The sequence below is a fragment of the Salmo salar genome, chromosome ssa09 (assembly GCF_905237065.1).
Source record: "Salmo salar chromosome ssa09, Ssal_v3.1, whole genome shotgun sequence".
In the NCBI taxonomy this organism is placed as follows: domain Eukaryota; kingdom Metazoa; phylum Chordata; class Actinopteri; order Salmoniformes; family Salmonidae; genus Salmo; species Salmo salar.
In genome coordinates this window covers 63,965,327-63,977,333 of record NC_059450.1, presented here as the reverse complement: position 1 = coordinate 63,977,333, position 12,007 = coordinate 63,965,327, and the positions used below count along the sequence as shown (strand labels likewise).

Below are 12,007 nucleotides of genomic sequence, written 5' to 3'. Positions count from 1 at the left end.
CAGGAGCAGGCTGTTTCATGTGTCTACATACAGTGCATTCAGAAAGTATTCAGACCCTATGACTTGTTCCACTTTTTGTTACAGCCTTATTCTAAAATTGATAAAATAAAAATCCTCAATCTACACACACACACAATACCACATAATAAACAAAGCGAAAACAAGTTTTTGCAAATGTTTTAAAGTAAAAAAACAGAAATACCTTGTTTACATAAGTATTCAGACCCTTTGCTATGAGACTCGAAATTGAGCTCAGATGCATCCTGTTTACATTGATCATCCTTGATGTTTCTACAACTTCCACATGTCGTAAACTCAATTGATTGGACATGATTTGGAAAGGCACACACCTGTCCATATAAGGCCCCACAGGTGACAGTGCACGTCAGAGCAAAAACCAAGTCATGAGGTCAAAGGAATTGTCCGTAGAGCGCCGAGACAGGATTGTGTTGAGGCACATATCTGGGGAAGGATACCGAAAAAATGTCTGCAGCATTGAAGGTCCCCAAGATCACAGTGCCTTCCATCATTCTTAAATGGAAGAAGTGTGGAACCACCAAGACTCTTCCTAGAGCTGGCTGTCCGGCCAAACTGAGCAATCATAGGAGAAGGGCCTTGGTCAGGGAGGTGACCAAGAACCCTATGGTCACTTTGACAGAGCTCCAGAGATAGACTGTGGAGAACCTTCCAGAAGGACAACCATCTCTGCAGCACTCCACCAATCAGGCCTTTATGGTAGAGTGGCCAGACGGAAGCCACTCAGTAAAAAAAAAAAAAGGCACCTGACAGCCCACTTGGAGTTTGCCAAAAGGCACCTAAAAATTTAACTCTTTGGCCTGAATGCCAAGCATCACGTCAGGAGGAAACCTGACACCATCCCTACAGTGAAGCATGGTGGTGGCAGCATGCTGTGGGGATGTTTTTCATCTGCAGGGACTAGGAGACTAGTCAGGATCAAGGGAAAGGTGAACGGAGCAAAGTACAGAGAGATCCTTGATGAAAACCTGCTCTAGAGCTGATCTCAGACTGGGGTGAAGGTTCACCTTCCAACAGGACAACAACTAAGCACACAGCCAAGACAACGCAGGAGGGGCTTTGGGACAAATAGTTACGCAAATGTGATATCAGTTAATACATCCGCAAACATTTCAAAAACCTGTTTTTGCTTTGTCTTTATGGGGGTATTGAGAGTAGTTTGATGAGGGGGGGAAAAAACGATTTAATCAATTTTAGAATAAGGCTGCAACGTAGCAAAATGTGGAAAAAGTCAAGGGGTCCAAATACTTTCCAAATCCACTGCATGTCTAGCTATGATATCACCATAGATCCTATGCCATATCAGGGATGAGTAGCCCTCAGGGGCCTGATTAGTGTCAGTCACACGTTTGCCGAGCCCTAGCCATTACATCTGTTTAAATGTACTACTTTCTAAACTGGACACATTGATCTTTTGATATTTGGAATCAGGTGTGTCCCAACTTGGGCGGAAGTGCGTCGACTCGTCCGTCAAGCCCCCGAAGAGTGGAGCTCCCCTTTCCTGTGCTACTTGATGCAAAAATAATTACAAGGACAAGAAAACAGATGGAAGAAAGTAATCAACCATCATCATGATTAACTGTAATGTGATAACAATGTGAATCCAATGTTGGACAGGATTTTACTCACACCTTACGTTGGCACCTAATACTAACTGTACTGCTAGCTAGTTATAATTCACACACGCACAAAAATACAAAGACAAAACGCAGAGTACGTTTCTAAAGAACTATATTCACATAATACTCTTGTTTTACAGAGAACCATATTAAAAGTATAAAATACTTACAAAAATCAGCTGCAATATACATATAAAAATAAGCTATATCTTCGGCAAAAATAGGAAAATGCATACAAAAACAATATAGAAATTTACAAGTAGCCCCTGACACAAACGAGGATGATTTTTTGTTAATCAAATATCCCAACTCAAGAGACTGTATTGTCATTCAAGGGTATGGCAAAAATAATGGCTGCAATGTGTCTTAAGGCAATGATTTCCACCTATATAAAATAAAAGCTGCATGACCAAAGACAAATTCATACATTATCTTCTCTTTTAGCTTGGTTATTGAAATTACAGTGGACTGGATGTTTAATAAAGACAGTGATTTTAGTGTGTAACCTGGTCAAACATGGTAAGGAACCTAAAGGGAGACCATTTTAGAAACATGATACAAGAATCACTCAAAAGTGTATGTGAGAGATGTGGGGACTAGGTCCCCATTTGTCACTTTACCTTTGTAACCTACCTACATTGGGGGTAATTGCACAACTCTAAACAGAGAAACAGTCTCGTCTCCAAATCAAAGACTACAGACAGTTCAACATATGGGTCCCCACTTAGCAACAAACGGACACTGGCTAACCGAACGAATATGGCCACCACAGTTGAGTTTCTTTAGCTCACCTAGTCATTGGTTTGAGAGTAGAGGAGAAATGGCACAGGTCTGTTTATGAACAGACTGTGAACAAAAACTCTTGTGTATTACCACAACCCTTTTACATAGGGTGGAATGTATTACTAGGCCACCTCTGCTACACCGAGCATATATTTGCATTCAAGGCCGCAACTTCAAACAAAGCAGAAGAGGCTGTGTGTGTGTGTGTGTGTGTGGAGCGTCCGGTTCACCCTTGATTCAGTGGTTTAGTACTGAGCCACAGGTTCAGTAGTAGTAGAGTTCTCTATACGTCTTCGAGTCCTGGGGGGAAAAAAATATATACTCCAATAGAAATCATACAGGTTTTGGCCCTGCACACCATCATTACCATCCATTCATTCTCTTAACATTATATACGCCTCGGATATACACAGTACACACAATACTGAGAATTGCAGTGTCAGAACAGTAACAGAATTCCATTACTAACCCTCGCTGTTCCTGCATTTCATTGCACTTCATTGGCAATTGGCTTGGAACTAATACACCAACTTTCACCCTCTCAACTCGTCGTCTGAAGTCCCAATTGTCTGAAGTGGCTCTCTGTCCTCTCAGTCTTAATCTACTGACCGGAAAAGGTGAACGATCTCATCCAGATCGTCCATCCACTCCTGTGTGCTCTGTCCTTTCAGCAGAGAATCCACCAGGTCACCCTCCCCAGGGAAGCTGGGCAGACTGCTAGCCCCTGATCCAGTGTTGTAGCCAAATGGCAACTGCTGCTGCTGTTGGTTGGCCGTTCTGTTGATCTGGTAGCCCTGCTGGCTGCACTGGAGCCCCTGGCTGACCGAACGCCCCCCCTGCAGCTGACTGAAGGCCCCCAGGTCCGGTAACACCCCTTGGCCTTGGGAACCCTGCTGTTGCTGAGTCTGTTGCTGATTGGGTAAGACTTGCCCTAAGGGCTGCTCAAGGGAAACTTGGGGGTTGGCTGCAGTCCTTTGCTGGGCCTGCTGCATCATCTGTTGTTGGGCAGGGTTCATGGCGCCCATGGGCCTGCTGTTGGCATTGGCGCCGAAGGGGGTGTTGCCAACAGGCATCTTGTTGGGCATGCGGGTCTGCTGCTGCATGTGGAAGGCGTTGGAGTTGACAAAGGAATTGGGCGGCAGACCTCCATTGCTGGAAGGCGTTTGCTGGGCACCCATGGCTTGCTGCATGACCTGGTGCTGCTGCCAGGCTTGGCTCTGGGCACTCTGCATGGTGTTGGGCATAACATTGGGCATGTTGCCACTGGGCATGGAGCCAGGTAGTCTGGCTAACTGCTGCTGCTGTTTCAGCAGGGCGGCGTTGGGTTGGTTTTTGAGGTGCTGCTGCTGGGCTAGCATATTCTGTCTGTAGGGGGCGCCCATGTTGCCTACGGGCTGCCTCTGCATTGAACTTTGCTGGGAGGGGTGCATGTTCATGTTACTGTAGAGTACCTGCTGCTGTAAGGCAGAGTCCATAACGCCCCCGCAAGAGGAGAGGCTCATGTCGGCCTGGCTGGCAGCAGGGAGGGCGCCAGGTGTGGGGCCACCACCTCCCTGTTGGCCCATGGTCATGCCCATCATGGCTTGTTGCGTCTGGGGGAACATTCGCTGAGCTACGGGGGCAGGGCCCCCCAGCGAGCCAACGTTGACCATTGGCTGAGAAGAGCCTGCAGGGAGAAGCGAAAGTAGCTTTGAGTCACAATAAAACAAACAGAAAAATGTACCTTAGAATTATAAAAATGTGTAATCCTTATGGAATATGCAATCTTAATCAATATGCTCATTATAGAAGACCAAATCTGTCTCTCAATATTCTTAAATGGTTCCATGTCTGCGTCACCATTCTTTCATCAATGCAGATAGCAAATCGACAATGTCTACCACATTATTTTCATGCCATTATAGAATCAAAGGAGGCAAGGAAAACAACCATTGAGACAGAAGTTCTGTCAAAAGACACGGAACAAACGGGCAAATGTATTTAGAGACGAGCGAACACATTAGACCCTATTACTAATTTGCCATTCAAATGATTCACGGTAAGCAACATTTGCACTTGTGAGGTTTATTTGTTTACTGCCAAACAAAGTTGTTCTGTGTGAGTCACATCATTTGAGTAAACCTCCCACACGACCAAACATTTCCAAAGGGTTCCTATTCAATTGAAATGGAAGTGTAAGCACTGGTAGAGTTTGGCTGTGGCGTATACCTGTTCCAAAAATCACCCTCTTATCCCTAAACCAGCATTTCCCAAACTTGGTCTTCAAGACCCCAAGGGGTGCACATTTTGGTTTTTGCCCTAACACTACAAAGCTGATTCAAATCATTAAAGCTTGATGATTAGATTATTTGAATCAGCTGTGTAGTGTTAAGGCAAAAACCAAAATGTGTACCCCTTGCGGTCCCGGATCTTACATCGGTCATGGTCGATTTGTTTTGGGCTATGGCAAGTTACTGGGTTGTGCCCGTTTATTGTGCTGGGTCACAGGAACATTCCAAAACCTCAATGGTTTGAAAGCTATAAAGGGTAGGGAATGAGTTCACACTTCTGGCAGAATTTGGGTAGATGATTGGATCTGAACACTACATGCCATTTTCAGACTGTAGTGGAGTGTTTGGGGCAGGGCTCTCCAATCCTGTCCCTGGAGAGCTACAGTGCAGTAGGTTTTCACCTGACTGTAATAGGGCACCCGACTGTAATAATTAGCTGGTTGATTAACTGAATCAGGTTCGTTACAACTGGGGTTTGATTGAAAACCTACTGGAGGGTAGCTCTCCAGCAACAGAGTTGGAGTGCCCAGGTCTGATGGGGCTGGAGGGCCCAGGTCTGATGGGGCTGGAGGGCCCAGGTCTGATGGGGCTGGAGGGCCCATGCTACATTAGGGGTAACGGCTGGTGACGTGGGGTCTCATTTACCTGTAAACTGGGCGACCTGCTGCTGCTGGAAGGGGTTGTTCTGTGTTCCAGGTTGCTGGTTCTGTTGGTCCTGGTACTGGGGAGGGGGCCGGGTCAGGTGCCTCTGGAGCTGCTGCTCCTGCTGCAGACGCTGCTTCTCCTGAAACACAGAAACCATACATAGAGAATGCACATGTCATGCATGCATATACACATGACTGATATTCCTCCCCATACATTCTCTTTTAGACAAATCAGAGATAAAAGCACCTACCTCGAAACTGTCATAAGCCACTTCTACAAAACAAATCTTATTGGTCACATACACATTATTGCAGGTGTAGCAAAATGCTTGTGTTCCTAGCTCCAACAGTGCAGTTGTATCTAACAATTCATGCAGACAAATGGTTCCCCCTTGTGTTTATGTTAGAAATTGATACCATGTAGAATACTGCTTACTTGAGGCTATGCAGCACTAGCAAGTCCAGACAGGTAGAATAGACAGATCCTGTATTGACTCAGCATGCTGGTAGTCATAGGAAAAGTTGAAACCAGTTATGTGAATAAGCCACGAAGCCTGTGTTTTACATTTTATTTACCCAAATTATTCATACTAAGTACCCAAGAACCTGCAGTACATGACCCTTGACCCCAGGCATTTACCTGTTGGGCCATGATCTGCTGCTGCCTCTGGCCCAGTATGAACTGTTTCTGCTGCTCTATCAGCTGCTGCTGTTGCTGCTGCTTCAGCGCCGCCGCCACTGCTGCCTGCCCCGACAGGTAGGCAGCGTTGCCATGGTTACTTGCCATGCCATTGCCGGGCCCCCCCGGCTGGGGCGCCATGGCGTTGCCGGGTCCAGGGCCGTGCGTTGTGGTCGGGTATGTGTTCTGCTCCTGCTGAAGGAAAAATGGGGGAAATGTTGTGGTTATTCCCCTAATGTCCACCAGAAGGACAGGGAGTGATTGAGTTGAGTCTGAGGTTAGGCTTTGGGTAGAGTCAAACAAGTGGGGGGAATATGTTCAGAAATAACATGGGGAAAATTGGTCCTTTGCATTGGGGATAAACACAATTGGATGTAAAGCAGAGGAAAAAGCATTAAAACCAAAACTCAAGCTTTACCTAAAACACTTGCTAATCAAAATTGTTTTTGAAGAATGTGGTTGTGTAACTTCAGTTTGAAAATTCATGGCCTCAAATAAGTTTCACTTGACCAGCTGTTAGTACCACAATTCCATATTTTCAGTGGGTTGTTCCAACTCAAAAAGCACAAGAGGATTGACACCCACCGTCTGACTGTTCTGAAACAGTTTGTTAGAAACATAAGATTAGCATTCCTGAAACATTATTTTGTTGAGATATAATTTGATCTGAGAAATTAATCTAATTGATTGCATCCATATAGATGGGTTGGTTGTTTGGCAACCCTCTATGGCGCCTCAATCCATGGGAGTGATCCATATAGCTCACATAACCGTGGTTACATACGTAACCTTCCTTATATTTCACTATATTGGATCACTCCAACATATTGGTATACCCCTAACACATTTAGTTGGTGCTAGAGGGACCTGGCCAGCCAGCGGCAAAGTCCCAGCGCGGCACCGAGTCGCAGGGGCCGTCAATGTGGAAGGGGGGTCCTGGCACAGTCCCCAGAAGGGGAGGCAATGCCCAGGACCGCTGAACCAACAGCAGAGGGAGGTGGCACATTTAACTAGCAAAGGTGCAAGAGGAAGCCCAGCTGGCCGCAGCACAGATATCAGCGAGGGGCACTCCTCTCAGTAGAGCGCAGGACGCAGCCACACCTTGTGTTGAATGAGCCAGCACTGGCCTGCCAGCCAGCGGTATGCTATCGTAATCATGTCCACAATCCAGTGATAGAGCCTCGGCTTTGATAACCAAGCCCCCAGGACTCTCTCACCATAGCAGACACAGAGCTGGTCTGTTGTTCTCACTGACTGTGACCACTCCACATAGGCTGCTCTCTCTTATTCTCTCTCGCTCAGAGGACCTGAGCCCTAGGACCATGCCTCAGGACTACCTGGCTTGATGACTCCTTGCTGTCCCCAGTCCACCTGGCCGTGCTGCTGCTCCAGTTTCAACTGTTCTGCCTGCGGCTATGGAACCCTGACCTGTTCACCAGACGTGATACCTGTCCCAGACCTGCTGTTTTCAACTCTCTAGTGACAGCAGGAGCGGTAGAGATACTCTCAATGATCGGCTATGAAAAGCCAACTGACATTTACTCCTGAGGTGCTGAGTTGTTGCACCCTCGACAACTACTGTGACTATTATTATTTGACCATGCATGTCATTTGAACATCTTGGCCATGTTCTGTTATAATCTCCACCCGGCACAGCCAGAAGAGGCCACCCTTCATAGCCTGGTTCCTCTCTAGGTTTCTTCCTATGTTTTGGCCTTTCTAGGAAGTTTTTCCTAGCCACCGTGCTTCTACACCTGCATTGCTTGCTGTTTGGGGTTTTAGGCTGGGTTTCTGTACAGCACTTTGAGATATCAGCTGATGTAAGAAGGGCTATATAAATACATTTGATTTGAGAGGGAGAGGAACGCAGTCCCCTCTCGCGAGAGAGGAAAAAATACAAGTGGGTTAGCAGCAGCTATATTTAAATAGAGAGAGAGTACTGAGAGGAAGGTGGGGGCTGCTCCTAAAATACACTAGTGAGCACATGAGTGAGGAAGGAGGGAGGGATGTATGAAAGGCTGCTTTGTCATGGCTGTCCCCTCCCCGGTCCCCCCCACCACAACCCAAGCCCCCGTGGGAGCCTGCACGCCAGCGCCTTAGCAACCAGCTGCTTGACCCAGACACACACACAGTTCTTTCGAACCATGGGGCCCGTGCCAGACTTGTAAGAACAAAAACTAAGGACAGTGTGTGGAGTTGTGTTTGTTGACTAACATAAAAACCCTTCTAGGCCCTAGAATCACCATCAACTAGGCCTACATGCAGTACGCTTAATCCACGAGGTTGTCAAAAACAATTAGCCGAGGAGGCCTACAACTTCAGTAAGTCATTTAAAATGCAATGAATGCAAGAAATGTACAGTACAATCAGATTATGTGTATGTGTTGATCATAAGTTACCAAATGTAATGCTATCCATTGGTCTGCGGTTCTTTACGTAAGCGAAAACGTTGAAATCACGAGGTCTTTCTTTGGAGCCGTTCTTTTAAACTGTAAGGGCAAGCCAGACAACTCCATTGCTCATTTTTAACAAGCCCTTATTGTTTACCATTGTTTTGCTTCGACATGAGACTCCGTCATACACCAGCATTGCAGCACTGGGGGAGTGTGTGAACACAACACGGCCTTGGAAGGTTCTTTATGTCTCAGTTGTAATGCTATTTGCTGATGTCAGTATAAAACATGCGTTAAGCCTTTCCCTTGTTGGGAATGTGGATGGCTCCTACTCTCCCAGTCACACAGTGTGAAATTAATGTTAGGCTTGGGCGATGACCATAACCAAGTCAAGTAAGTCCAAGTCCTTCGTATACACTTGTTGACATCTAGCTTAACGGTTATTCAGAATGCCAATATAGCCTAACCCTCTACTGCACATCGTTGCCCTCAAGTAGAGTTGAATATTATCCCCCTGTTCCAACCAGAGAATAAATCACTTCTCCCGGGTAACCCGGTATTTCCAGCCAAATCCGGAAGTGTCATTCAAAAGAACATACATGTCTAGATTTGATTAGAGCTGTATACAAATTTAAATCTGATGCTACCGGAGCCTGATGAACCACATATTAAATATATTTGATGAGCCCTACATTAACGACATTTAATGAGCCCAAGCCCAAATGATTGTGCCATTATCCAATACATATGATATATGGTACTGCACATTACACACAACAGAAAAACATAAATAAATTGAACTAGCTCCAGTAGGCTAAATCTTTTTTTGTGTGAACTGTATTACTGTACTGTATTATACGGACTGGAATTATGCACATTGTTCAAACCATGATAAATCAGAAGAGGACATATGGTTCTGGTGAAGCACATGCAGCCTACAAAGTTACAAGTATAGGCTAGCAAATGTGATTTTAATTCTGAAAATGGGGCCTATTTGTATAATTAGTAGGCGGGCGCATATATACCTTTCATAATATTTTCCATTATTAGCTTATCTTGATCTCCCTCTGTTGTTCCATCCCTTCATCGCCTTCAATTAAATTAAGTTGTTGTCCTCATCATTCTAATGACAGTTGAATAATATAGGACTAGAATTAGACGCAGAAAGCTTTCACTTCTCTTCACTAAGATTGAATGGTTATTGGTCTGAATAAATAACTGCCTACCTCCATCATGCGTTCACTCTTCTTTCAAACTACCCGTGAGTTCTATTGGCTGCTATATTTACCATTCAGCAAAAAAGTCTATTGGTATAAGAAATGCAACAACAAAAAATGTCCAAAAAGCTCTTGAAATCTAGCTTTTCCTGCATGGGACTCCAAGCGTTGTGTCACACAACAACTCCACAGATGTCTCAAGTTGAGGGAGCGTGCAATTGGCATGCTCACTGCAAGAATGTCCACCAGAGCTGTTGCCAAAGACTTGAATGTTAATGTTTTATTTTCTACACATGACAATATGTGATGACATGTCTGTAAACAATCCAATGAGGTGCAGAAGTTATGATGTATCAATTGGGGAGTGACCTTCTTTAAGGAAGCAAAGCAATCTGAGGGCATGGTGTACAATACATTTAATTATTTTGCATGTTTAAATATTTTTAAAAAAAAATCAAGTTATCTGTACTTGTGTAGGAACCTCTAAAGAAGTATACTGATCCTTTTCAGGATAATATCATGCTCAATGAAAGATGTGCGGTAAAATAATGGCCTTTTTGTCAACATTTACAGGCAAAGGAGCCTAATCGAGCTGTTAGAATCATACCCTCTGATAAAGAAAATATTGGATTGGTATTTTTGTACCCCCATGGCAAAGCCTGAACATTATGAGAAAGCCTAAAACTTCCCAAAAATAGGATTGAAGATTCTTTTTTAATGAAAAACCATTATTTGGATCCTTGACTCTTATCACTAAGCTTTTGACTCTGCTATAGAAAACATTTTAAGCCAACACCATGGTATCAAAGCTAGTCAAACAGAAATGTTTAAAAAATGAGAACTCTTGTGATAATGGCCATGGTGCGTTGTAGAGGACGAGCTGCAGCCTTACCTGGCCGTGGGGTAGGTGTGGTCTGAAGGGCAGGCCTTGCTTCTGTTTCATCTGCTGCTGCTGCTGCCTGATAAGCGATAGCATCACCGCCTTGTTCTGGCCCTGGACCCTAGCCGGGCCCCGTGGTGGCCCCTGGGTCGCCACGTCATAGTGGGACAGGGGCATGGTGTTGCTGTAGTTGAGCATGGCAGAGCCCGGGCCCCCAGGGCCTGCTGCTGCAGGGTGGCTGAGCAGGGCCCCTGGTCCTGCGGCAGGGTGGCCCAGCATGTTGGGGTGGGGGCCCCCGGGCTGCAGGTACCCGCCGGCTGCAGCTTTGGGTGAGCCCTTGTTGGGCTGTACGGGTATCATCAGCTGGGGCTTGTTGGGGAAGTCCTGGGGGTACAGGGAGGGGCTAGTGGGCTTCTCCAGGCCGTAGGAGCCCCCTAGGGGGCTGTGAGACGGGGCCGACTTGGGGGGCCAAGAAGGAGGGTGGGATCCAGTTGGGTGGAATTTGGGTGCTTGCTGCGGTTGTTGCTGTTGTTTTTGGTTTTGCTGCGGTTTCTGAGCGTGTTGCTGCTGTTGAAGCTGGGATTGCATCTGCTGGGCTCTCTGTTGATGTGCGGCTAACTGTTGGAGCTGCTGGGCAGGGGACAGGTCTTTGGGGACGGGCCCCGGGGGGAGGTGGTGGTTCTGGGGAGGGAGTTGCCTGGATGGGGGAGGCTGCTGGCTGAGGGGTTGGGACAGGGCCGGGGAGGAGGCAGTGGTGGTAGCCGCTGCCGGTGAGCGCTGCATGGGTGGCCCCGATGACGTGGGCCTAACATGCGGCGAGCCGGTGCCAGAGTCTTGCTCGAAAGCAACGGAGGCCGGGGAGAACTCAGTCTTAATGATGGTCAGGTCTGGAGGCAGGAGGCCTCCCTGTGAGGTTCCCCCTCCCTGCGTTGCTCCCCCAGACTGTGCACCTGTCCCTGGGGTGGGTCCAGCCAGCTCAGGGGAGTCCTTGCGATCCTCGAAGCCATCGTTGAGGATGTCCTGGATGTCCTCATAGGCCACAGAGCGGTTGAGCTCCTCCATGAGCTCCATCCACTCCTGCTCGTTGAGGTTGAGGTCAGGGAAGAGGCTGTTGCTGGCTCCGCCACCTGACGGCAGCATGCAGGGCAAGATGTCATCCATGGGCTCCTGCTTCATCTCTTTGAGCAAGAACTCCTGCTCCCCTGCGGAGTCCCCACCGGGCTCACCACCAAGCCGGTGGATCCCGTTGGATATGAGAGAGTCAGCGCCGATGCCGTGCTTGGAGTCCAGAGGCGAGCTCGTGGGGATGCCGCCGTTGGATGGGTTATTGTCCAGGCAGGACTTCTTGGACGGGGGGTAGCCATCGCTGAAGCCGTTGACTTGAACAGGGGAGCTAGCGCTCTCCAGCTTCCTCTTCACCGACTCCTGCAACTAGAGCAAACAACGACAACATTAGTATCATACAATCAACATACATGCTGAA

At 47.0% G+C, this 12,007-nt stretch overlaps 1 protein-coding gene across 4 annotated transcripts in view; it reads right to left on the bottom strand.

Moving 5' to 3' along the window:
* Positions 1-1,750: 1,750 nt before the first annotated feature.
* The window catches only part of maml1 (mastermind-like transcriptional coactivator 1), a 31,346-nt gene continuing 21,089 nt past the window's right edge, over positions 1,751-12,007 (bottom strand). The window contains exons 2-6 of one of the 4 annotated variants that reach the window (XR_001330131.2): positions 10,537-11,955; positions 5,996-6,229; positions 5,354-5,492; positions 2,908-4,104; positions 1,751-2,738 (exon numbers count right to left, since the gene is read on the bottom strand). Coding sequence is in view for 3 of the 4 variants with exons in the window: in XM_014211982.2 (XP_014067457.2) it covers positions 3,035-4,104; positions 5,354-5,492; positions 5,996-6,229; positions 10,537-11,955 (2,862 nt within the window). In the remaining variant the exon portion in view is untranslated. Of the gene's footprint in view, positions 4,105-5,353; positions 5,493-5,995; positions 6,230-10,536; positions 11,956-12,007 lie in introns of all 4 variants that reach the window. The other 3 variants (XM_014211983.2, XM_014211984.2, XM_014211982.2) reach the window with 3 other exon arrangements.